The sequence below is a fragment of the Cervus canadensis genome, chromosome 17 (assembly GCF_019320065.1).
Source record: "Cervus canadensis isolate Bull #8, Minnesota chromosome 17, ASM1932006v1, whole genome shotgun sequence".
Taxonomy (NCBI): Eukaryota; Metazoa; Chordata; class Mammalia; order Artiodactyla; family Cervidae; genus Cervus; species Cervus canadensis.
This window is the reverse complement of record NC_057402.1, coordinates 3,009,912-3,037,177: the sequence shown is the minus strand read 5'-3', so window position 1 is coordinate 3,037,177 and position 27,266 is coordinate 3,009,912. Positions and strand designations below refer to the sequence as shown.

The 27,266-nt window shown below is 46.1% G+C and overlaps 1 protein-coding gene and 2 non-coding genes across 9 annotated transcripts in view; 1 reads left to right on the top strand and 2 right to left on the bottom strand.

Annotated features, from left to right (window-relative positions):
- Positions 1-27,266, bottom strand: part of EVL (Enah/Vasp-like) — a 141,332-nt gene that overhangs the window by 58,749 nt on the left and 55,317 nt on the right. Inside the window, exon 1 of one of the 7 annotated variants that reach the window (XM_043434463.1) lies at positions 2,636-2,810. The exons of 5 other annotated variants lie outside the window; for them this stretch is intronic. In XM_043434463.1, coding sequence (XP_043290398.1) covers positions 2,636-2,646 — 11 coding nt within the window. In that variant the 5' untranslated portion in view covers positions 2,647-2,810. Of the gene's footprint in view, positions 1-2,635; positions 2,811-27,266 lie in introns of those variants that run through there. One more of the 7 variants, XM_043434460.1, reaches the window with a different exon arrangement.
- On the top strand, positions 1,019-1,089 carry TRNAE-CUC. Its single transcript has one exon. It is a non-coding gene; the product is annotated as a tRNA-Glu (tRNA).
- On the bottom strand, positions 23,929-24,091 carry LOC122419928. The gene has a single exon (XR_006263133.1). It is a non-coding gene; the product is annotated as a U1 spliceosomal RNA (small nuclear RNA).

Here is a 27,266-nt window from a genome sequence, read left to right as displayed (position 1 = left end):
TTGAAAACAGGAGACCTGACTTCAGACCCCAACTCTCCCAACAGCAGTGTGCCCTGGAGCTGGTAAGCTGACTCTGCTGACCCCTGTCCTTACCAGGGAGATGGAACAGCGGCGGAAACCGCAGAGGAGGAGGTCAAATACAACATACATCATTTCACATGTTGAGCACAAGGCTTGGCATACAACACCAAAAACTGGGTACCGCTGTTACTTTTCTCTTTTAAGGGTTCAGCTGTCAAAGTCTAGACCAGCTCTCAGGCACTTCCTGCCTCAGGACATCCAGGGAACAGAACCCACTCCCATGAGATGCTCTGATCAGAACAAGGCAGCAAAGTTTCAAGACGCTCTTCAGTGCCCAGGCTCCACGGCCCTGCGGCAGGCGCAGCCCCACTGGCACCCTGAGGACCAGCAGCCTCGAGGGGCAGGGCGGGGCGGGGGCGCCAGGAAACCTGGGCTGTGGTTTGGCTGGACCGCTCACTCACTCACAGAGAAGTTCTGCCCTGACTCTGGGCCTCAGTTTCCCTGTCCATGCACCTCAGAGCTGGACTAAATAAGTAGTTTTCAGATTTCAAGATATCATCACCAGCAACAACTTCCCTCCCCACAAACAAATATGGAGGAATACTTAAAAAAGATAAAAGAGGGCAAATCTGGTTGAAGAGGAGGCTGAAGTGCCTGAGGCAACACTACCCCGGGTGACCCACCGCAGGTGGATGGTCTCGAATTGCTTTGAGGATGGAATCTTACAAGACTTCTCCAGTTTTAAAAGGCTTCTAAGGATGGCTCTGCTGCCTCCTTGTTTACCTCTGATACTGTCTTCTGCCATCAGGAGCAGACAGGATGGAGTAAACTCAGCTTTCCACAGTGTAGCTTTTGGCTGATAACGACTCTGGTCCCTGCCCACCGTGGAAGCTGACGGGCCTTTAAAAAGGCAAGCCTTTTTTGCCACAGCTCTACCCACAAATCCCGCCAAGTTTAGGGGAATGACTAAAATGATATAAAACTGGCTGCAGGGACTTCCCTGATGGTCCAGTGTAAGACTCTGCACTCTCAATGCAGGGGGCCCGGGTTCAATCCCTGGTCAGGGAACTAGACTCTACATGGCACAACTAAGAGTTTGCATTCTGCAACTAAAGATCCCACGTGCTGCAACAAAGACCATAGACCCTGAATGCTGCAGCTAAGACCCGGCGCAGTCAACTAAGTAAATATTAAAGGAGAGGAAAACCGGCTGCAAAGGAGCAGGAGAGGCCAACTGCGTCCCTGGGCTTTGTGAGCCGCTGGGCATGGAGGAAGGGGCTCTGGCAGCCTGTGTGAGGCTGCGCCGGGGGTGGGGGGTATGCTGTGATGGCCAAAGCTCCCCCGCTGACCAGGAGCGCCCAACGGGCCCCCTTTACTGTACTGCCCCTGTCCTAACTCCCCGCAGACCGCCTGCAGAGAGCCCGCTCGGCGTCCCGGGACAACCTCCGGACGCGGCTGTCCTGCCCTGGGCAGGCTCTCCCTCCCGGCCCTCCCCAACCAGCCGCGTGGCCCTGAGCAATCGCCACGGCCGGTCAGAGGCCAGGCCTCCTTGCCCCCTGAACAGCAGTGATGACCCTTCCCAAGCTGACCACCTGACATGGCTGAAAAAATCAAACAAGAACCCACTGGTGGAACAGCAGTTTGGGAACTGAGCAGGAATGTTTAAAGGGGAAGGAGTACAACTTATGCTGAGACGATGTTCAGTGCCTCAAATCCCAGAGGATAAAGCTCTGTCTTGCGATCCAGTCTTTCATGGGGTTTCAGGGCGGGGAGAGTCACAATCTCACCTTTGGAAAGAGCAGCTCACAACTACCAGGGCAGGACGCGGACTGGCTGCTGCCCACACACGTGCCAAACCACTGCAGCCCAAGCCATCTGGGGCCTAAAGGAAGCCCCAAGAGCCTCAGGCAGAAGGCCGGGGCTCCGCCGTGACAGCCCATGCGGTCTCCACCTGTACAAAAGGCACCCCAGGTCCTCCCTCTGTGCCCAGGATTCAGAGAACACCCCTGAACGTTCTCAGGCCATTCTAGAGAGAAGAGCACCTCTGAGTCAAACCCCAGACCCTGAGATAGCTCGGAGCCCCCCACCAACCGAGCCAGGTGTCTGACTTCTGAGGAAGTGCTTCTGCCACACACACACACACACACACACACACACACACACACACACAATGCCACTGACGACAACAGGCTTCCAGAGACACAGGCTGGTGCGGCGGAGCCGGCGGCTCCATCATAACCGTAACCGTCTGGGGGCCGTGAGTCCCCCTGCCCCCTGGCCTCGGTCTCCCTATCAGCGTGACCAGGGGACCTGGGGAGGAATCCACGCCCCTCAGGCTGTACACCGCCACGGCTGCAGGCCTCCTGAGGTCCCTCTGTCCCCTGGCCGCAGTCTCCCCATCAGTGTGACCAGGGGCCCTGGGGAGGTCTCCACGCCCCTCGGGCTGTACACCGCTATGGCTGCAGGCCTCCTGAGGTCCCTCTGCCCCCTGGCCTCGGTCTCGCTATCAGCGTGACCAGGGGCCCTGGGGAGGTCTGCACGCCCCTCGGGCTGCACACCGCCACGGCTGCAGGCCTCCTGAGGTCCCTCTGTCCTTTGCAGTCCCCGTACTCACATACTGGCCATGGCTGCAGGTCTGCAGGACAGGGAGCCGGAGGAGGTGAGGCCCGCGTTCCCACCAGGCCAGCTGACCTGAGAGCACAGACTCTGGGAAGGCAGCAACTCGAGTTTTAGACTCTACTTGAAACCAAACAGGAAAAGGAAGCTGAACCAGAGACAAAGGGGAAACAAGCCCCAGTTAAGAACTGAAACCTAGGTAGAAAACAGAGAAACAGCTTGCAGCAGAGTCCCCCAGTGTGGGCGGCCTGAGCACATCAGGCTGCAGCCTCCAGCTCCAGCACTTTCTGCAGGGCCCGGGCAGGCGGGCGGGGCATGGAAGAGGTCAAGGCCCAGGCTCCCCACCTGTCATGACTCAGGGGCCCAGTGCCGATGGCTTCCTAGGCGCCTTCGGAAAGGCACCTGGCCCATCCTCCAGAGCGTACACACGCCATGACGAGATTACAGCTGGGGAAGGCTCTCAAATAAACTCTGTACTTCTGTTAGGGAGACCCTTCTCATGAATGGTGACATTTCTGTCATCGGTGGCCTGAAAGGAAAATATCTGAGGGGTGATGGAACCTGGATTTGTCACTGGCTGGTTAAGGGAACCCGCGCTTCTGTTTCCTCCGCTGTTAAATGGGGTTAATCACCCTTAGTCCGCCTGTCTCCACTGGGTTCTCAGCAAGGTAAGAGCCATTCCCAAGCTTTCATTCAGAAGTGACTGAGAACCCTCCAGATGTCATGCGCTGTGTCAGAACTAGAGACAAAACACCAACGAGAACAGCAGCTCTCGTCCTTGAAGCGCTTTTACTGTTCGGAAAGGAAGCGACTGACAGGTTAGCACATTGATGTGTTAAGATGTTATTACCGATATAGCAGAAAACAGCTGTTCCGGGTATGGTACAAAAGAAAGGGTGCTTCTCACTGGAGAGCTGAAAGCACAAGTCAGTGAGAGCTGAGTGTTGAAAATGCATTTTCAAAGGATTTCAAAGATACGCATCTGCCTTTAAAATCAGCTTTAGGTTGCAAACCACAAACTTTGACATACTGTGTTTTTTCTCTTAGTTCAAAATATTTTCTATTTTCCCCGTGACTTCTTTTATCTACAGATTATTGAGAAATATTTTGTCTAATTTCCAAATATTCGGTGTTATCCTACTTCTGTTATTATTATTTCTAACTTAATCCTACTGTGGTCAAAGAACATACATAGGACTCTTTCTTCATTTTTCCTGTATGACTTCAATCCCTTTAAATTTATGGAGACTTGTTCAACTGCCCAGTAGGTAGTTGATCTTGGTGACTGTACTCACGTGCACAAGAAAAGAAGGTGTGTTCTGAAATTGGGTGCAGGGTTCTAAAAACGTCAATTAAGTCAAGGTGCTTAATAGTGTGGTTCGGATCTTACGTCTTTATTGGTTTGTTGTCACCGCTGACTTATTTCTAATTGTTGTCTCAACTGCTGAAACAAGGGTATTAAAATCTTCAACCATGATTGTGGATTTGTCCATTTCTGTCAAACTTTTTCCCCATGTATTTTGTAGTTTTTGTTAGGTACGTATATTTTTAAGGCTATTCTATCTTCTGGATGAACGGCCCTTTGGATCAGTATGAAATGGCCCTCTTTATTGCTAACACTGTCTTTACTGTTACTCTATCTGATATTAATGCAACCATTCAAACTTCCTTATGCTCACTGTTTGCCTGGTATATCTTTTTCTGTCCTTACTGATTTTCTACTGTGGCTATAACAAGTTACCACAAACTTATGCCTTATAACAGCACAAATTTATTACCTTAGTTTTGTAAGATAATAGTGGGCCAGCCATCTGACACTGATCTCATGGCCTCACTGGGCTTGAGAGGTGAGGGGAGGTGTAGGGGAGTTCAACAGGCTCTTTTGGAGGCTCAAAAGGAGAATAATTTCCCGGCCTTTTTACAGCTTCCAGAGGCTACCTGCACTCCTTGGCTAATGCTAGACATATATATTATGCAATAATCACCAAAATCAAGCTAATGAGCATATCCATTTCTACCTTTTAATTGGAGTATTTAGTCCGTTTACATTGATTGATATGTTTGGGTAGAGGCCTATCATTTTGCCATTGTTGCTGTTTATCTCATTTGTTTTTGGTTTTCCTGTTACTCCTTTCCTGCACTCTTTTGGGTAAACTAAATACTCTTTAAAATTCCATTTTAACTTTTCTATACTATTGACTTTTTAGCTATTCCTCTTTATTTTTTAGAGGTCTTTCTAGGGATTTAAATATACATTCTGAACTTTGCACAGTATACTTAGAATTAATATTACACTAATGTAAAATATAAGAACTTTACAACTGCATAAATCCACTTCCATCCTTAATGGTATAGTAGTCCCATGTATTATATATTCTCAGTACAATGTCATATTGCGTGTCTATTTTTTAATTACAAAAAGCCTTTATAATTACCCACATGTATTTATCCTTTACAGCATTTTTCATCCCTTCCTAAACACCTGAGTTGCCTGGTATCATTTTTCTTCAGATTCAGGAACTGCCATCGGCATTTCTTGTACATCAGGTATGCTGGCAATAAATTCTTACTCTTCTTTTATTAGAATATCTTTGTTTTGCTTAACATACTCAAAGGCATTTTTTTTTTTCTGAATAGAGAATGTTGACTGTTTTTTTTTTCTATCAGTACCTTAAAAATGTTGTTCTACTGTCTTCTGGCATCCACAGCATCTGACAGAAGTCATCCATCATTCATACAATCACCCTCTCTATGTAATCTTTCCTCTGGCCACTTTTAATATTTTCTCTTTTTCTTTGGTTTCCAGCAGTTGTGACCATGATGGGCTTAGGTGTGGTTTTCTTTATATTTATCCTGCTAGGGGTTTACTGAATTTGTGCATGTTTAAGTTAAGGCTTTTCACCAAACGTGGGACATTTTTGATAATTATTTCTTCAAACAATTTTTTTCTGTCCTACCACTCCCTTTTCCCTCTCCCTCCAGAATTCTGATTATACATATGTAGGTCTCTTGTTATTATCTCACAAGTCACCAAGGCTGTTGATATTTTTCAGTACTATTTTCCTGTTTTTCAGATTAGATGATTCCTTTTGGTTAGTTTCCAAGTCCACCAACACTTCCTGGTGCTGTCTCTGATCCACCTGTAATCTAATCCAGTGAATTTTCTGGCTGGGCCACGCTGCTTGCAGAGTCTCAGTCCCTTGACTAGGGACTGAATCCATGCCCCCTGCTGTGGGAGCATGGAGTCCTAACGACTGGACCACCAGGGAATTCCCTCATCCAGTGAATTTTAAAACTTTATTTCTAGGACTGTAATTTCCACTTGGCAAATTTTTAATAATTTCCATTTCTCTGTCTCCATTTGTTTGCTCTTTTTATCCAACATTCCCTTTAAGTCTTTGAACATATTTTTATAATAGCAACTTTGAAGAACTTGTCTGCTAGTTCCAACTTCAGAGCCACCTGTCTACTGATTTTTTTCCCTTAAGTATAGGTCATATCTTCTGACTGTACATCCATGAATTTACACATTTGACATTGTTACGATACACTCACAGTCTGGATCATGGTGTCTTCCTTTAAAGGTGTTGAGTTTGTCCTGGCTTTTAGGTAAATTATTGGCAGGTCCTTTTAGTGCTATCAAACTTGGATTAATTCTTTCTCAAGTTCTAGTTCCATTCTGAATTTAGTCCTAGGGTATGTCCCTTTCTCAAGGGCATAGTCCTTATTCCTAAACTATAGTTGTTCTGAGGTCTCATCTGGATGCCTAGGTGCTCAGTGAGGCCTCTTCATTTGGGTTGACAGGCATCTTGAGCATCTCCCAGCACTGCATGACCTTTGGCATCATTCAGCTGTCAGCCCTAAAGAAGGCTATCTGTGCTGGGTCTCATGGAGGGTCTCACCCTACTCATTCACAGCCAGCCCCCAGCCAACAACCCGAAGTGAATCCCTACACAAAACTCAACCTGGCTTCCTCTTCCCTATTTCCTTGCCCTTGCAACATCCAGCTATTTCAGGAGCTTGGAATTGCAATATCTGAGTGCTGAGCTCACTAAGATCGACTTTTAGCTTGGGTACCACCAATCTGTGCCAGGACCAGAAGGAAACTCCAGGTAGAAAGCTGGACCCATGGTGGGGCCTATCATGGGGGCTTCCCCACCCAAGAGCCCTGTGCCGCCTGGTCAGTGCCTGACACTGTTAGGGATTTAATGTTTCATATGCGTTTCAATATCCTTCATATAGTCAGGAGTTTTGTATGTTTTGTTCGGTTTCATAGTTGTTTCTGTCAAGATGACAAGTCTACAACAATTAGTCTGTCATAGCCAGAAGCAGAAGTTCATTATGATTATTAAAGTATCAAAGGGCACCATTTTTCATTACCTGAGCATTTCCTAGAGATACCAGTCTGAGTATAAATATCATTATTGTGGAAATGTGCCTTTTAGTTTCATCCTTCATTTCGTCTGTTCTCCAAACATGTTTCTACTCTCTTTTCTTGGCTTCAATAAATAAGTAACAGGTAAGAGTGAATTTTGGGGGGCATTTAAAAAAAACCCTCTACCATCTGGCTTTAATACAGCACTTGAATGGAAGAATTATGAGATGGAGCAAGAAATGTGGAAAGATCTATGGCCAGAGCATTTTGAGATATGGACTCCAGGCCATGCTCCATTATTGGCAAGCTATACGTCCTTGGGCATTCACTTCCTCCACTTTTGACCGAGCTGCCTCATGTTCAATGAAAGGACTGGTTGTATTAATAACTATGGGTTGCAGGTGCAGCGCCAATTTCTAAGTCAACTGTCAGGGAAACAGAAAATGTTGGAAAAATAGGGTAGGGGTTGTTGACACTTGAAGAGCAATTTAATGAGACAGCTTAAAAAATGTCCTGTTTAAGGTAGCACCTTATAACGTGTTACTACGAATTGAGCTCAGCACCTAGTAATGCTGTTCCGAATATACTAGGTACAGGGTAGATGCTGACTGCATGAATAAATATGTGAATAAAGAAATGAAGCTGAGAGGCACCAAATCTCACATAGGATATTAAATGCTAAGGCATATGGCTCTTGATCATGCTCAATAAATGACAACTATACTGACTTGAATTGAAAGAGGTATTTTCTACGTGGCTAGATCCCAAAAGGAAGCAGAATGGTTGAAAACAAATGAGGGAGCTATACTAAAAGATAGCTTACTTAGGAAATGTTGTTAAGGTCTAGTTGCTGTGTGGTTTAAGTCATCTGTTGATTTTAGTTTCCTTTTCTCTAAACAGACTAATCTCTCTTCTACTCAGTCTTGGTGGGATATTTGAGCATAAAAGCATCTTTGTTTAAGAAATACAGAAAAAAAATCATGCTTATATAATACTGGCTTTTCATGAGAATTTGTGTTAAAAAGAAGGCAGAGTGTTCTGAGTAGAAGGTCCTTGTGTCCTAGGAGTAGAGAAAAAGAGGACAGAGAAATGACTACACAGAATTAGTGACCATCACTGGTGCCCTTCTCCTTCATTTCTTTATTCATGTATTTGTTGATGAAATCAGCATCTACCCTGCACTGACTATACCCCGAGCAGCGTTACTAGGTGCTGAGCTCAATTCATAGTAACACATTACAGGGTGCTTCCTTAAACAGCACATTTCATAACTGTCTCACCAAATTACTCTTCAAGTGTCCAGAGCAATTAGCAAGGTTCATGACCAACTGCAGTCGACTTTGTCCTCTAAGACCCAATTTACATACTGCCTCTTTAAGGAGGCACTTACTGCCCCCCATCCCCCCAGAGAAAATCATTCCTGCTGCTGTGTTTCTTCAGCACTTAACAACATTATCAATTGAGTTGTCATAGATGATTTCCTTTAAGTAGGAGCTACCATGTTTTATTCATCTTTTATAACCACCTGTGCCCAGCATAATTCTTGGTACATAGTAGGTGTTCAGAACTGTTCTGCTGCAGAGACTGGGATTAAAAGACATGAATTATTGGTGGTACAGAGAGGATATAGATATGGTCTTGCTTTTCAAACCTAAGCATTTGGAAAGGGAAGAGCTGGGCTTTGTCTATATGACTATGGTGATCTGCCCAAGGAACTTCCATCTCAACTAAAGTGAAAGTGTCAGTCGCTCAGTTCTGTTTGACTCTTTGTGACCCCACAGACTGTACCTCTATCCAGGCAAGAATACTGGAGTGGGTTGCCATTCCCTTCTCCAGAGGGTCTTCCTGACCCAGGGATCAAACCTGGCTCTCTGCATTGCAGCAGATTGTTTACTATCTGGGCCACCAGGGGAGCTTATCTCAACTAAGCTCCTGGCCAAACTCATCGGCAGCACAAGCTGCAGGACTAGCGGGCAACCGAACATTCCGAGAAGACAATGAACTTGCAGGGAAACCTGCAGTGTCTCTAAGAAGTGTAAGCACTATAAAACACACATTTAAAAGAAAGGCTTCATTTAAATGATAAAAACTGTGAGATATAATAAGAAATATATATTTCCTTTGTCCCTGTCTCTGGCTCCGTGCTCTCCAAATTCTTGGAATTTCCAAAGTATAAGAGCAATGGAAGCATTCCTTGTTATAATACTTGGTCTTTTAGTCTTCACTTCCTGAAATAGCTTTGTGTGATAAAAGTGAAAGTCTTTTGTTATTGATAACAAGCACCTTTCAACCACCCCTGAGTTTAAAGTAACGAAGTGACTTTTGGAAAGCCCCTAAGGGAACCACCTTAGGTTGTAACTTAAAATCCACAGCCTCTGCTTCCAAGAAGGTTGAGTTCAGTAATCACTGGCTACTGATGTACTCAATCATGCCTATTTAATGGAGCCTCCATAAAATCCCCAAAGGGCAGGGTCTGGAGAGCTTCCAGGCTGGTGAAGAGAATGTATCCAGAGTTGGGAGGGCAGGACAACCTCAACACAAGGACAGAAGCCCCTGTGCTCAGGACCCTTCTGGACTCTACCTTTTATATCTTTACATCTGACTTCATCTGTATCCTTTCATCTCCTTTGTAATAAACTGGTTTCCTGAGTTCTACAAGCTCTTCCAGCAAATTAACTGAACCCCACGAAGGGGATATGGGAGCCCCCCATTTATAGCCAGTTGGTGGGAAGCTAGGTAATAATCTGGATTTGTGGCTGATATCTGAAGCGGAGGTGGGGGTGGGTTGGGTGGTGACAGCCTTGTGGGACAGAGCCCTTAGCCTGTGGGATGTGACGCTATCTCCAGATAATTGTAGGACACCCAGTTGGTGTCACGGAAATTCTTCACGTGTGAAAACCTCACACATCTGGTGTCAGAAGTGAAGCAATGGTGGTCTACAAATAACAAATGTTGGACAGGGTGTGGAATAAAGGGAACCCTCCTACACCTGGTGGAAATCCAAACTGGTGCAGCCAGCATGGAGGACAGCATGGAGGTTCCTTGCAAAATCAGAGTTACCATACGACATGTGATCCAGCAATACCACTCCTGGGCATGTATCTGGAGAAAACTCTAATTTGAAAAAATACATGCACTTCAATGTTCATAGCAGCACTATTTACAGTAGGCAAGACATGGAAGCAACCTAAGTGTCCATCAACAGATGAACAGATAAAGAAGATGTGGCCCATATATACGATGGAATACTATTCGGTCATAAAAAAGAATGAATTAATGTCATTGGCAGCAACATGGATGGACCTAGAGATTACCACACTATGTGAAGTAAGTCAGACAGAGGAAGACAAATACTGTGTGATATCATTCACATGTGGAATCTAAAACATGACACAAATGAACTTATGTAGGAAACAGAAACAGATCAACAGACATCGAAAATAAACTTATGGTTACCAAAAGGGAAAGACAGGGGAGGGATAAGTTAGGAGTTTGGGATTAACAGATACCTACTAGTATGCAAAAAATAGATAAACAATAAGGTCCTATATAGCACAGCGAACTATACTCTGTAACTTGTAATAAATTATAATGGAAAAGAATCTGAAAACACACACACACACACTACATACATATATACATACATACATACATACATATATATAACTGAATCACTTTGCTTTACACCAGAAACTAACATGGCATTGTAAATAAACTATACTTAATAAATAAAAAAAAAGTGAAGCAGTGTTGTAGTAGAGTAGTGTGGGAGTAAATGAAACACATAGAAGCTTTTCTTGTGGACAAACCATACCATAGGAAACACTTTGAAAATTTAACAAGCATAATAAAATCATTGGAAATACAAGGGAAGATACAATTACAAGGTGGGAATAAGCTATGAGAAAGAAGAACCAAGCAATTTTTTAGTGTAAAAATATAACCGCTGAAATAAAGAACTCAATGGGCAGCCTTAGCGGAAGAACTGACAAGAGATGAGAAACAAAAAATCAGGCCACACAAACGACCTAGGCTCCCCTGGAGGCTGAGATGGTAAAGAATCTGCCTACAGTGTGGAGGATCTGGGCTGGGGAGATCCCCTGGAGGAGGGCATGGCAGCCCACTCCAGTGTTCTTGCCTGGAGAATCCCATGGTCAGAGGGGCCCGGTGGGCTACAGTGCAGGGGGTCGTAAAGAGTCAGACACGACTGAGCAACTAACACAACACAACGCAAGACACATCAGGAAGGGAAAACAAAGAAAGGAGAAAAATACCAATTCCTGTGAAAAGGGCATCCGAGAAGGAAAGAAAAAAAGATGAAACATCTGGAGAAACAATGACGGAATTTTTCAAAATCCAAGAAAGACCTAACAGCTTAGACTGAAAAGGCTCACAGGGTGACATATAGAATTGGTAAATAAAACACGTTAAGTGTGCATGTGTATGCACCCAGATTACAATAATATTTACAAACATCAGACAAAGAGAAAATTCTAAAAAGTTTTCCAAGTGTAAAGTAAGATCACCAATAAAACAATGAAAATCAGACCAGACTCTACATCCTAGCTGCATGCAGTAAGTCAATAGGATGTTATCTTCAGAATTCTAGAGGGAAAACCTTCGATACCTGCATTTCATACCAAACTAAACTATTATTTGAATATGAGGGGGAAATGCATTTCCAGGTATATAAGATCTTAGTTTACTAGGTACAGACCTTACTTTGAAGAACTTTTACTGGATATATTCCAGCACAAAAGAACATTTATGAAGGAAGAAATAACCAGTTACAAAAAGTGGGAGCATATAATTTAACACTGTTCAGCCATAAAAAGGAGGTAGGTACTGACACATGCTGTGGCATGGGTAATCCTTGAAATCATTATGCTAAGTGAAGGAAGCCAGATATGAAAGGCCACACACTGTATGATTCCATTAATACGCAAAATGTAAAATTCACAGAGATAAATAAACTCAGAGATAGGACAACAGATTATCACCGTCACAGTGGTGGTAATTTGTGTCTGAATCTTAATCAATAAAGGTGACTGAGCGACAACAGTGCCATTGAAATAAAAGTTTAATGTTACTCACAGTTTCCCCCGAAACAAAAGGTCTGGTACTGCAGAGGCTCCCGTGCTGCTCCGCAGGCAGGCAGGAGCGAGCGGAAGGCCAGGGGCTGCAGCCTTTCTCGGAATTTCCGTGGGGAAAGCAGAGCAGGGTAAACAGACTAGGATTGGCTGGTTTGAATAATTCCAGCAGGCTGTGGGGCCCAGAGAAGATTTAGGGCAGGAAGAAACACTGGCTTCGTGTGTGAGTCAGACAGAGGAGGTTGAGAGTATGGACTGCAGACTGGCTGGTATGTATACGAAAAGTGGACTCACCAACAAATTGACTGCCTACAGGAATTAGCCAGCCCTGGGAAGGGCACTCTCTCCTCAACCAGCAAGAGCCCCCAAAGATGGCAAAACATTAAAAAAAATTTTTTTAAATATAATTAATATGAGGGGAGGGTAGGGAGGTATGGGAAGAGATGACTTAATGAGTATGGACTTTCCTTCTGAAGTGATATAAAAAGGTTTTGGGAAAAAAAAAAAAGGATTTTGCAACTACAGGGTAATGATGGTTGCACAGTGTTGTAAAAAATATCACTGAACTGCACACTGCAAAGTGATTAAAATGGTTGTTTAAAATGGTTAGAAAAATGGGGAGGGGGGCAAAACTCTGATAAAGTTTCTTACAGCCGGAGGTTTAATTATGTTTGAGTAAGCAATGATAATCAGAAACCATTTTTTAAGGGAGTGCATTTATAATTCTGAACAAAAACTGCTTGTGTGTGTGCATGTGGGGGGCAGGTTACTCTGCGAGGAAGAGAGAGGTCAGAGAGCACTGCAGACAGAGGGAAGCCACTGACCAGACTTAAAACAACGGTGATGAAAAAGAAGAGCAAGCATGGGTCACAGTAAGCTAGGAGCAGCAACCAGGAGAATAAAAAGAGAAGCTACAGTTTTCAACTCAATTTAAGAAAATTCAGTATGTACATTAGAATGGCGGGGGAGGGGGGGTGGGAGAGGGGAAAAAAAAAACAAGGAAAAAACAGTGTTAAAAATAGAAAACACAGACTAAGAAGAAATAAGTGTATTATTCTAGTCCCCCAGTTTTTCTGCTTATGTACCCTCTACAAATATTTAGAAAAACTGTATACCCTGTTGCATATTTTTAAGGCAACATCTATAATTTTTCATGGGAAGCGTGGTGACCGGAGGACAAAAGGGCAGATAAAACCCAGGAGGGTCTGGGACACAGGAACAGAAAGACCAGACCCTTACCGTCCCTCCTGCCCCCATGTTGTAACTGTTAACGGAACAGTATACCCTGTCTCCCCTCCCAAGCCAGAGGAAGAAGGCATCTGTCCTACTCCTCCCCTTACCAGCATACATGCCTCATCCAATCAGCAAACAACTGGCAAGACCCCTATCCCACGCCCTGTACCCTGGGTGTAAAAGTGGACTAAGGACCCCTGTTTAATGTCGGTTCTCCCTTAAGCGGGCCTACTGTTTTAACAGCGTTTCTTGCTCTAATAAACTTTATTTCCCTCTCATTCTGTCTCATGTCTGGAAATCATTTCCAACCCGCACCCGGACCAGAACAGGAAGTGGTGATCGCAAAGGATTTAATACTTAGAAACATCAAACATGGTTTGTGTGCATTAAATATGCTAATATTTATAAATGCAATTTAAGATGTGAGCTTAAGTTCTTTCAGTTTAAGAAAAAGGTCTGCCCTAAAACTTCACTTGCAGAGCCTGTCTGCTCTATCAAACTGTCCAGCCACATCAGTTTCACTTTCTACTCAGAAAAAACTTGATTGATTTTCCAACACTAACATGCTTATCCATATTACAACGAGAGATTTCTTATTTTTACAACAGACAACTAGAGAGGTAGGGGCGCGGCCCTCTGCACAAAACTGGCAGCCTGGATGAAACAAGAGCTGCCCCCTTCACTATTTCCAACAGATGCTGTCTTTACTTGGCTCGCGGGAGGCTCCTTCAGGGCCAATGCATTCTCAAATTACTCCTCTGTTTGGTCCATCGAAGGTTACTGTATCCTGAGGCAACGGATCTTCATAAGATCTGGGAAGGGCAAGCGAGATGCCTGCCTCTCTCCACGCAGTGAGAAAAGCGGAACCGCGAGGGGTCGTGTGAGGAAGGGGAGCCAGCACACCCCAGGCACACAGAACTGGGAGCTCCGGAAACGGATCCCCTTCAGGCCGCCTTTGCCAGTGCAGCCCTGGGAAGGCCCAAAACCCCCCCAGGAATGACCGTGCCCCAGTCTGAAAATGGCTGCGCTAACAGTCATGACCAAAGGGGTTGAAATCACTGGTCAACAGACAGGGAATATAACACGTTGGAACTGATTTAAAAAAAAAAAAAAAGCAGAGTTATTCAGTCAACACAAGCCAGTTAAAACAAAAGGATACTTTGAGACTGAAAATAAATGGAAAGTTATAAGGCAAATATAAATAAAAAGAACACTTGTTAGCAATTTTAATATCAAATAACAATTGAAGGAGAAAAAACATGATGAGGGATCCAGGGGAATATTAAACATGAAAAAAAAATAAGCACATACATATGTAACTATGTAATGAAAAAATGATGGGGAGAAATAATTAAATAAACCATTCCAGGGAAATTTTAGAAATATATGATTTACTAGATTTTTCTTAAAACAGAGAGATACAAAGTAAAAAAAAAAAAAAAAAAAGTGGGAGGCATTAGTTCTCTACTCAGATATTCCCTGCTTTAAAGTTCTATTCATTTCAAGTTAGAAAACTCAAACCCATAGAATGATACAAAGATAAATTAAGGTCCCAACCCTCTCCTCTCCTCTGGTTTGCACTCCCCAGAATGTCTGTATGGAGTCAGTTCAGTTCAGTCGCCCAGTCGTATCTGACTCTTTGCGACCCCATGAACTGCAGCATGCCAGGCCTCCCTGTCCATCACCAACTCCCGGAGTCCACCCAAACCCATGTTCCATTGAGTCAGTGATGCCATCCAACCATCTCATCCTCTGTCGTCCCCTTCTCCTCCTGCCCTCAATCTTTCCCAGCAACAGGGTCTTTTCAAATGAGTCAGCTCTTCGCATCAGGTGGCCAAAGTATTGGAGTTTCAGCTTCATCAGTCCTTTCAATGAATATTCAGGACTGATTTCCTTTAGGATGGACTGGTTAGATCTCCTTGCAGTCCAAGGGACTCTCAAGAGTTTCCTCCAACACCACAGTTCAACAGCATCAATTCTTCGGTGCTCAGCTTTCTTTATAGTCCAACTCTCACATCCATACATGACCACTGGAAAAACCATAGCCTTGACTAGATGGACCTTTGTTGGTAAAATAATATCTCTGCTTTTTAATATTTTGGAGCTCAAAAAAATTAAGTCAGCCACTGTTTCCACTGCTTCCCCATCTATTTGCCATGAACTGATGGGACCGGATGCCATGATCTTAGTTTTCTGAATGTTGAGCTTTAAGTCAACTTTTTCACTCTCCTCTTTCACTTTCATCAACAGGCTCTTTAGTTCTTCTTCCCTTTCTGCCATAAGGGTGGTGTCTCAAATCTTGTTATTGTTATTTCCCGGGATTTTCCAGCTTGTGCTTCCTCCAGCCCAGCAGACGTCATGATGTACTCTGCATATAAGTTAAACAAGCAGGGTGACAATATGCAGCCTTGACTTACTCCTTTTCCTATTTGGAACCAGTCTGTTGTTCCATGTCCAGTTCTAACTGTTGCTTCCTGACCTGCATACAGGTTTCTCAAGAGGCAGGTCAGGTGGTCTGGTATTCCCATCTCTTTCAGAATTCTCCACAGTTTATTGTGGTCCACACAGTCAAGGCTTTGGCACTGTCAATAAAGCAGAAACAGATGTTTTTCTGGAACTCGCTTGCTTTCTCGATGATCCAGCGGATGTTGGCAATTTGATCTCTGGTTCCTCTGCCTTTTCTAAAACCAGCTTGAACATCTGGAAGTTCACGGTTCACGTATTGCTGAAGCCTGGCTTGGAGAATTTTGAGCATTACTTTACTAGCGTGTGAGATGAGTGCAATTGTTCGGTAGTTTGAGCACTCTTTAGCATTGCCTTTCTTTGGGATTGGAATGAAAACTGACCTTTTCCGGTCCTGTGGCCACTGCTGAGTTTTCCAAATTTGCTGACATACTGAGTGCAGCACTTTCACAGCATCATCTTTTAGGATTTGAAACAGCTCAGCTGGAATTCCATCAGCTCACAAATCTCACTTATCTCAGTGATGCCTCCACTATACCTCTGTCCCTGTGAGGGGAGGGACTAGAGGAAGTGCTGCTTCTCGGACAGACTTGAGTAATTCAACATCTCCAAGAGTGACATACGGACAACATGCAGGCATCCCGAAAACCTCGGGCTAGGAGAGAAGCCCGTCACAAAGAACCACACATTACAAGATTCCATTTACTGAAATGCTCAACATAGGCAGATCCACAGAGACAGAAGTAGCTTGGTGGTTGCTGGGAGAAGGGACTGGGGGGAAATGGGAAAGGACAGCTAAGCGGTACAGAGTTTCCCTTTTGGTGACAAAGATGTTCCAAAATTCATTGCGCTAACAGTGGCAAAACAGAATACATTAAAGTGTACTGAACAGTACACTTTAACTGGATGAATTTAATGGTATGTAAAGTATGTCTGAATAAAGCTATGATTTAAAAAATACCCGCAATACAGCAACTGCAATGCTTCCAAATGGGTTGGTTATGAATTGGTCGGACGTGGAGGCTGTTGAGGAAAATCACCTTACCATTCCGGCTCACATCAGAAATAATCCCAGTAGAAAGGACCTCAGGGAGGGTGACAAATCTCAAGTTATGTCAGCCTTCTAGAGAACGAAATGAAAACAGAATGAGATGGGATTTCTGACTAAAATGGCCTTCCCAGAGTCCAGTTGTTGCAGTGTACGTGCTGCTTGGCTTCAAGGCAATGCCCATGAACCTGAACTATGCTCAGGCTTTAAGGGAAGTCTAGGAATTGGACCCAAGAAAAATTAACTTCTCAAGGTGTAAGTTGAGTATTTTCATGTTTCCAAGTCTTCCGCCTCCTTTCAGTGACATCCAACGAACGGCTTTAACAAGCATTTGAAGATAAAAGGACACATTAGCTAGTTTTGGTTAACTACAAATCGTAACTATAAATCCAAAGAAGCAGGAGAGTGAGAAACCATTTTTCATCATTCCAACTACTGGTGCTTTTTGTTTGTTCCTCTGAACTTTTGTTTTGCCTTGATTTTGATTTTTACATTTGGAATGGGTTTAACACCTGTCTGGATATGAGTAACCATCACCACAATCAGATTGAGTTCCCATACCCCCCAAACTCCCTCCACTACCGCTTCCTGCTCACATCTCCCCCCAACACTTTCTCCCACCGATCTGTTCTCCATCGCCACCGTTTCCTCTCATAGAATGTTATACTAATGCAGTCTCTAGGCCTCAGATTACTGGGTTCTATGCTTAACTTCATAAGAAGCTGCCAATGGCACTGTCTCCCAGAGCAGCTGTTCCATTTCTGTTCCTACCAGGAATGCCGGAGAGCCGTACCCAACCCGCGCTTGGTGCTCTCAGGATTTTATTTCAGCCGTTCTAGTGAAGGTCTTGTCATACCGCCCTGTAATTTTAACTTGCGTTTCCTAACGACTGATGATGCTGTATATCTTTTCACATGCTTGTTTGCCATCTGTATATCCTCTTTGGTGAAATATCGATTCAATCTTTTGCCCACTTTTTAGAAACTGGGCTGTTTTATTACTGTTAAGCTTTGGGAGTTTCTCTGTACATTCTAAAGACAAGTCCTCTGGGTATGCAGTTATTTGTCCCAAGTCTGTCTTTTCCTTTTACATTGCCCTCCCCACCCCAGTGTCTTTTCACAGAGTAACAGTTTTTAATTTTGATGAAACCAAAATTATTTTAATTTGACTAAGTCTAATTCATCTCTTTTTTTCTTTTATGGATGGCTGCTTTTGGTCAAATCCTTTGCCTAACCCTAGGTCATGAAGGTTGTCTCCGGTTTTCTCCCAGAATTTTTATAGTTTCGTATTTTACATTTGGATTTAGCATCCATTTTGAGGTAACTTTTGTACAATTTATAGGGCTTAGGTCAAAGTTCATTTTTTTGGCATAGTCACATCTAATTGTTCCAACTTGAACATCTGCTGAAAAGACAATGGTTTCTTCATTAAACTCCTTTGGCACCTTTGGCAAACACCAATTGTTCAATGTCTCCCTAAGTATCTTGAAAAACCATGAGGTAATAAGCTTACTTGTATCGTACACACATCTCATTATCGGAACCCAGAACCTGAGTCAAGAACACTGAATGGGTATTTGATTCAAGTTATTTCATGATACAGGCCGTGGAGTATGTAACCAGGCCCTGTCAGGGCTGGAGCACAGAAGGAATGTTGAGATCAGGTTTTGGTATCACAATATGAGAGGTACTGCCCCCTGGAAACGTTCTGAGAGGGTGACTAAGACAGTGAGGCAAACAGAAATCAGAACACACAGGACTGGCTGAGAGACGAAAGGAAACGAGGGCACGACCTCTGGGCCTATGAAATGGAGCTCACTGGAGAGGCGGAAGGCCGCTTTTATGGGATCCCCAGGGAGGTGATCAGGGCCAGTGGCTGCAAGCACGGAATGTGCTCGATGCTGGAGTCCAGAGATGGACAAGCTATGCTTCCTGCTTTAGAGCGGGAGAACTGTTTGGGTTTGACACAGGCCATCCGGTCAGTTTTAAGTGTAACGGCCATCTGTTTTATGGGAGACTGGAGGGGATGATTTGTTTGAGTTTGATTCTGTGTGATTGCCAAAGCTGGCCCAATGGACTCTGTCTTTGGGTTTAATGGCCTCATGAAGAGGCTCAGGTCACGTGAAAGAGATCTGCCCACGGTCTCCAAACAGTGGCTGCAAAACTGAATTTGGAAACCAAGCCTCGTGGTGCTTAGTCCATGATTCCTATTTACTGTTTGTCAAAATTTTTAATCAACACTGTGTTTGCTGAAGACTCACTGGAAAAGACCCTGATGCTGGGAAAGATTAGAGGGCAGGAGGAGAAGGGGATGACAGGATGAGCTGGCTGGATGGCATCACGGACTCAAAGGACATGATTCTGAGCAGATTCTGGGACAGGCTTGCTGCAGTCCATGAGGCAGCAAAGAGTCAGACATGACTGAGTGACTGACCAACAACAAGTAACTCAAATGCCTCCTGTTTGTCCACGTGTCTCCTGGGTTCTTCTGACTCTTTGGGTTTTCAGTCTTGCAGGCTCACTGTCTCAGAAGCCTTTAAAGAGAAAGGAATCCTGCATCTGAAATTTCAACACTTGTTTTCAGCGACAAGATGGAGGGAAAATATCACATCACATCAGACAGGTCTCTTCTCAAGATTTTAGTTCTGCTCTGAGCTGCTTCTGGGTGACCTACTGCTCTAATTAGGCTGGAAGTCAACTTGGCTTCCATGGGATTCAGGATAATGGCTGGAGGAAAAAGTTGTCAAACCTGCTTAACATCATCAGGGCTCACAGTGGCCTCAGAGCATTCCAGGAATTCATCGATTCATTCCATAATGCGTTCTGCCGGTTAACCATAAACACAGGCACACAGGGAGAACAAACATCATGGAGTGATTTAGTCTTAATTAATATGCTCGGGACAGAACAAAGCAGACAAATGGCAACGCTTGAGTTTATTGCCAGTCCCTTCCCCAAGCTCCCCAAGCAGGGGCGAGGGACAGGAGGAAGTCACCGAGGACCCAGGCCGACTGTCCCACCTCCTCCTTTCTCCCGTGTGCTCAGCCACGAGAGGGGAGAGAAGGAACCCCAGCCCGTTCTGGCTGACAGAGTTCTGGTGAGGATCAGAGCAGGTGATGGGTGCGGAACAGTGAAAAAGCCCTGTCCTCAAGGGAGAGACGTGTTCACTTAACAAGCATGTGTGGGGCACCTGTGACATGACATGCACTGTGTGAAACATCAGGGATGTGAACTGAAATGAAAGATACCCCGGCACTTGAGATGGTCAGATGCAACACGCTGCTTGCTGCTAGGACACTGCTGGGTGTCCTAGCACGGGGTGACCTGAGAGCACAGGAGAGGTCTGTTCCCAGGCGGGGCAGTTAGGAACGACGACTGTGCACGTTTGGCCTCAACAGGGTATTAAGGCAGCAGAGGACTGTTCTCGATTTCAGAAAATACCTCACTATTTCACATGACGCTCAAGATAATCTGCAAAGTGGGTCCTGGTTTTATGATTACCCTCACTCTATTCAAAATCAGTGAGGCTTCCCTGGTGGCTCAGCGGTAAAGAATCCGCCTGCCAATGCAGGAGACATGGGTTCAATCCCTGGGTCAGGAAGATCCCCTAGAGAAGGAAATGGTAACGCACTCCAGTATTCCTGCCTGGAAAATGCTATGGACAGAGGAGCCTGGTTGTCAGAGAGTTGGACAGGACTTAGCGGCTGAACACCAACATTACAAAGCAGAGGCTCCCAACCAGGGAGGTTACTGGTATGGAGCAGGTAAGACCAACAACGCTGTGAACACCCTGCAATACACAGGGCAGCCCCCACAACAAAGGATCACCTGGGCCCAACTGTCATCTGTGCCAATGTGGAGCGGGCCTGCCTTAAAGGAGACAGGCCCATGGAGAAGCAGCAGCTCGTTTAAAAAGCCACAGCGAGTGAGTGGAAAGGCTGGAACCCGAACGCGGTCTCCTGGGACCTGGCACGCAGACAGGTGGCCCAGGTCACACAGCCCACACCGCTCTACACCCGGGCAGCAGAGGAGACTAGCCTGAAGGACGAGGGCCGGGGCAGGAGCGCGACTGATGCTGGGGTCCTGGAGTCGGAGCAGCACCGACAGGGAGAGAGATGAGGAGCAAGAGAAAAGCAGAGGAGGAGGCAGGCAGGGGAGGTCTATTTCTGACTCCAAGCTAGAACAGCCTTCAGCATTTCCACAGTGATCTGCATGTAAAGAGGCTGGCTTCACACTCTCAGTCATCACAACAGCCTCATCAGTGCGGTCGGTCGGTGGAAGAGGCCAAGATAAAAACATTTTCTGAAGCTCAGAAGGATGAAACACTTTACCCAGCGTTCCTGAGCCTGCAGAGCGGGGCAGGCCTCGGTCAGCACCCTCTCGGGCAGCTGACAGGCGCCTCGCACCAGCTACTGCTCCTCGGCCTGCTGCAGCCTACGAAGGGGGCGTGGGGGCGTGGGGGCAGGGGGCAGGGGGCAGGTCCCTCTGAAAGGGCTGAGCTGTGAAGGCAAGCACGCAGGCCCCCGGTGGTAGAGGCGGAGGCCCTGTTTGGAGGCCAGCGTCTAACTGCAGGGAGCCCCCGCCTCTCTGTGCATAGCTGCCTGTCCTCGCAGCGAGAGACCCACCAGTTCACCTTGAGGAGGCCTCCCTGCTCTGCAAACCAAGTCCAGTCTATTTTTAAATTCTCTATTCCACAGAAGCCAATGATGCTGCTTCTGAGTGTGGCCAATGAAAACTGTTACTAGGGAGGCAGCTGCTATAGCTGAGCTCCTTAGCCTCTGCTGACAGGAGATAGAATTACTTCGTTAATGAGCTAATTTTTCAAAAAAAAAAAAAAGTCTTCTTAAAAAATATCTTTGTCCAAAAAGCCTGGCTGCTGTTTCAGGCGGTTCTGCTGCTGACGGCTTAGCTCCTGCTAACATTTCTCCTGTGACTGATGGCCTGACTGGGCGTCAAGGATGCACAGGGCAGGTATGGTGCGACGGGGGACACGCAAGCTACTCCTGCCAGGCTCCAGGTCTCAGGGAAACGAGTTACCTTCCAGGACTGTCATCTCATCTCTAAAATGAGGGGGCGGGATGAGCAGGCCCCCTGAGCACAGTCAGCACTGACCCTCAAACCATTTTGAGTCTGGTCAGAGTCAGCTTCTTCGTTTCCACTCTGCTTGTGAAGATTAACTAAAACAATGAATGGGAAAGCTCCTGAAAAGCAGGACAGGTCACTGTTGGGGAAGCTTGTCAGAGGGGCATGAAGCCTGGCAATCTGCTCTTGCAGTGCACGGAAGGCCATTTATCCAGGTGCCAGTTTATTTGTTCACAGGGGCCTCCAGCAGTAGCTCTCAACTAAGGAATGCAGCTCATTCAGTGTGATGGGAAAAATTCGAGAGAAAATTCCACCGCAAGTAATTATCATGAAGTACCGATATTTGCAAAAACTACCTTTTCCCCCATCACCAAGCCAAATCAAAGTCATGCCACAACATCACTTTTGCTACTGTACAGTGTGATCTTTTTGGCAGAGCGGTGGAATCACATTCCATACAACCCTGGGTCGGCACTTCCTAGTTTGGGGGACTCTTCAACTTCCACTGAATTGCACTTCAATCTCATCAGTCTCGATCTAGCTAATAATAGAGTTCATGATTTAAAAATTAAAAAACAAAACCAAAAAAACCCCTATCATCCTGGCCTGCAGTCTGTGAACTCATGTACCTGTTTCTGACACACAAGGCCGCTGAAACTTCTGCATGCTAACAACAGGCCCGTTCGGCCTCGCAGCTCTGCCTCCTCTGGGTGCACACCCACTCAACACCAGCAGAGAGCCTTCGAAGTCGCTGCCTCGAAGTCATCTACGCCACAGTGACTAGATCCAGCTGCTCCAGCTGTCAGGCCCTCAGGAGATCTTCAACTCCCGATCTTCACAAAGCCTTTGAGTTCTAAAATTTTAATAATCTCGATTTCCCACCATACCAGCCTCTTTTTCAACGCTGAGTTCATAGCCAGGAAATGATTAATCAAGGTGCTGCCCAGACTGACGGTGGACACACAGGCCTGCCTGTGAGCCCGCGCGGGACTGACGGTGGACACACAGGCCTGCCTGTGAGCCCGCGCGGGACTGACGGTGGACACACAGGCCTGCCTGTGAGCCCTCGGGAGCTTGCAGGGCAGACGACGCCTCGCTCCATCCGTCGGCGTCTACCGCAGCGCCATGTGCTCCGGAAACCACCACCTGACTCAGCCCCTGGGCGGGACACTGCTCTGGTCACCTCTGCAGCCCCAGGCCCTGACGCGGGACTGGACGTGGGCAGCTGTTTAAATGAAGGACTACTGGATGGAGGAAGTACAGTCCGTGACAGTGACATGGCCTGACCCTGGGACCACAAGACGCAGACCAGCGCGAGCTCTGCCCTTGAGCGGCAGCGGGACCCCAGGCAGATCTCCTCACCTCTCTACCCCTGGCCCATTTGGTCACCTGTAAGATGATTTAATAAGGTGACTGATCCTTATGCTGCCTGGGACTGATGAGGCGACAGCAGACCGAGAAGCCATGGGTATACTGTAAAGCAATGGGCTGTTTTTACACACATATATAAAGAAACCTCTTCCAACCTGGCCTTTGGGACAGGAACTGTCACGCAGAACTTTTCCTAGATGCTCCTTCCCCTGTAAACACGAAGGATGCCAGGCTAATCCCACATGCTAGCAGCCTCTGTAAAATCCTAAGCTCGAGAGACCCCCGCTTGGGGCACAGAGGAAAGAGCCCAGGAGGCAGGCGACTCGGGCAGCTGGTCCTGAGTCTCCCATCCGTCCCCCACTGGCCTCGGACAAGCGAGTCCCCTCTCTGCCTCAGTGTCCCGACGAGAAGAGATCCCCTCAAAGCTTCCTTGTCTGGCTCCTGCCCCTCAGCGGTCCCCCACTTGCCATAGCCCTTTCCCACCCAGAGTTCACAGGCGGCTCTAACTCCATCAACCCCATGCAGGAACCTCACATGGGGTAGTATCAACACACCAGCTGGAACGAGCTCCTCTATCATCGTCTCTGTGCTGAGCTTTTCTTTGAACAGTTTCTGCTTTTTTTTTCCCCTTAGGGGAAAGCGTGAGTGCAATTCCCGACAATCACAAATTATGCAGTTGCGTTTCCCATATTTGGGGAAATCGCAGGGGTCAGCACATCCGTAGTGCAATGGAAAGCCTCGCCCTGGGAAAACCACCTTCGTGATCATGGCATCTCCCCTGCCAGGCAAGTAATAGTTTCTACTTTAATAAAAGCTCCTGTAACTTATTTGGCAGGCAACCTGGAAATCCTTTCCTATTCCTCATCGAATTATTTGCCAAGAACTGATAGCCCAGATCAAACCCCGGGAGTTCTCACCTGGACTAACTCAGCTTCCTAACGGGCTTCCCTGTCTCCAGATATAGCGCCTTCAAACCCACCTCTCACAGTCCGTTCCAAGGGTAACTGGATAAAATGAAAATCTGACAACCTCAGGTCCTCACATAAACCCCTCTGAAGAGGACCGATCTCCTGCTGGAAGAGGTGTAAAGCCTGCCTGAGCTTCAGCACCGGGGAGCTTATCCCCGGCACATGCCCCGGACAGTCTCACCCCATGTCTGTCCGTCCCTGTCCCACCACCCCCACTACGTGGGAGGACTGCTTTCAGGCTCTGTCTCTGCCGGAACCTTTTTAGCACACACCCAGAAGCACCTGCGTGTCAGGTCCCCGGACCCCAGGCCTGCAGCTCAGATTCCACTACACGGTCTGTTTCTGGGTCTGTCACTGTGGGCTCTGGGAGGGGAGTCACCAGGTTTGACTTCATCTTCCCCAGCGCCTGGCAGCCTGGGAGTGCTCAACCCATGTTTATTTTCCTATGGCTTTGTATGAAGCTTTCTGGACAGTTTTTTCTTTCTTTTTTTTAATAGAAAGTGCATCCTCTTTTTTTTTTTTAATATTTATTTGAGGCACACAGGATCTTCAATCTTCCTCCTGGACATGTGTGACCTAGTTCCCAAACTAGGGATTGAACCCAGACCCCCTGCAGTGGCAGCACAGAGTCTTACCACTAGACCCCTGGGGAAGTGTCTGGACAGTTCTAACATGGGATTCTAGATAGAGGGGTTGTTGCTGCATGTGTGTATTTAAGCAAAATTTCTGTGTTTAGGAAATATTGCATGTCATGAAGAATTCAGTTCAGTTCAGTTGCTCAGTCGTGTCCGACTCTTTGCGACCCCATGAACTGCAGCACGCCAGGCCTCCCTGTCCATCACCAACTCCCAGAGTCCACCCAAACCCATGTCCATCGAGTTAGTGATGCCATCCAACCATCTCATCCTCTGTCATCCACTTCACCTCCTGCCCTCAATCTTTCCCAGCAACAGGGTCTTTTCAAATGAGTCAGCTCTCCACATCAGGTGGCCAAAGTAATGGAGTTTCAGCTTCATCAGTCCTTCCAATGAATATTCAGGACTGATTTCCTTTAGGATGGACTGGTTGGATCTCCTTGCAGTCCAAGGGACTCTCAAGAGTCTTCTCCAACATCACAGTTCAAAAGCATCAATTCTTCCGTGCTCAGCTTTCTTTATAGTCCAGCTCTCACATCCATACATGACCACTGGAAAAACCATAGCCTTGACTAGATGGACCTTTGTTGGCAAAGTAATGTCTCTGCTTTTTAATATTTTGGAGCTCAAAAAAATTAAGTCAGCCACTGTTTCCACTGCTTCCCCATCTATTTGCCATGAATTGATGGGACCGGATGCCATGATCTTAGTTTTCTGAATGTTGAGCTTTAAGTCAACTTTTTCACTCTCCTCTTTCACTTTCATCAACAGGCTCTTTAGTTCTTCTTCCCTTTCTGCCATAAGGGTGGTGTCATCTGCAAATCTGAAGTTATTGTTATTTCTCCCGGCAATCTTGATTCCAGCTTGTGCTTCCTCTAGCCCAACAGACGTCATGATGTACTCTGCATATAAGTTAAACAAGCAGGGTGACAATATGCAGCCTTGACTTACTCCTTTTCCTATTTGGAACCAGTCTGTTGTTCCATGTCCAGTTCTAACTGTTGCTTCCTGACCTGCATACAGGTTTCTCAAGAGGCAGGTCAGGTGGTCTGGTATTCCCATCTCTTTCAGAATTTTCCACAGTTTATTGTCATCCACACAGTTAAAGGCTTTGGCACTGTCAATAAAGCAGAAACAGATGTTTTTCTGGAACTCGCTTGCTTTCTCGATGATCCAGCGGATGTTGGCAATTTGATCTCTGGTTCCTCTGCCTTTTCTAAAACCGGCTTGAACATCTGGAAGTTCACGGTTCACGTATTGCTGAAGCCTGGCTTGGAGAATTTTGAGCATTACTTTACTAGCGTGTGAGATGAGTGCAATTGTTCGGTAGTTTGAGCATTCTTTGGCGCTGCCTTTTTTTGGGGAATTAAAAGACTTTAAATTAGAAAGTTCTGTCCAGGGGCAACTGCAGGTGCCATCTCTGCATCTGTTCCCTGCCGCCTGCCCTGCGTGTGTGTGTTGTGAGCCCCTCAACACTCCCCCACCTTGCAAATGGGTCCCAGCCGCACGCCTCGCTCGACGCTGGAGGTGTGCCGCCTGGCTCCTGGATCCACATTCCCCTGAAACTGCACACAATGTGTGGCTCAAGCACATTGGACTTTCTCAGCGACTGTGTTAATAATTTCCATTAATTTTTCAAAAGGGCTCCAAGTTGCCAAAAAGAGCCTTCCCTGCTCCCCCAACAGAAGTACAGGGGCTGCCTTGAGCTCGGGGGCTGCAGCTGAAGCCCTGTCACGGTATGTTCCTGCTTGGGGACCGCTGCCCACAGACTAGGGGCTTAAAGGGGGCAGAGTCTCCATGGTGTTCTCGTCAGGAACAGAGAAATCAGGAGCAATTCACGGAGCGTTTGGAAACCTCCAAAAGCAGTGAAACCCAATACAGAGCAATGAGTACCGCGCAAGTCTGGAAATTCTACTCGGCCCAGCAATTTCAAGTCCGTTTGCTAAATGCAATAATGTAACAGAGATCTGAGTTACTCTTCCTTCTCAGTTCAGGGGGACTCAGGAGCTCCACGGTCCAAGGCCATGCCTCGAGGCACGTGTGACCAGGAGCAGCAGAAACAGGGCCAGTCTGAGGAGGGACACTAGTGTAAAAGACACACCGGACTTCAATTACTTAGAACAGAAGCCATCTAATAATAGCTGATCAATAATTTCTCTGTTGATTACGTGTTGGAATTATAGTATTTTAGATACAGTACTTTATTTTCTAATTAATTTATTTTACTTTACAATATTGTATTGGTTTTGCCATACATTGACTTGAACCCGCCGTGAGTGTACATGTGTTCCCCATCCTGAAAAGATACAGTACTTTAGATAAAGAGACCGCTGAAATTAATTTTATCTGCTCTTTTTACTTAACA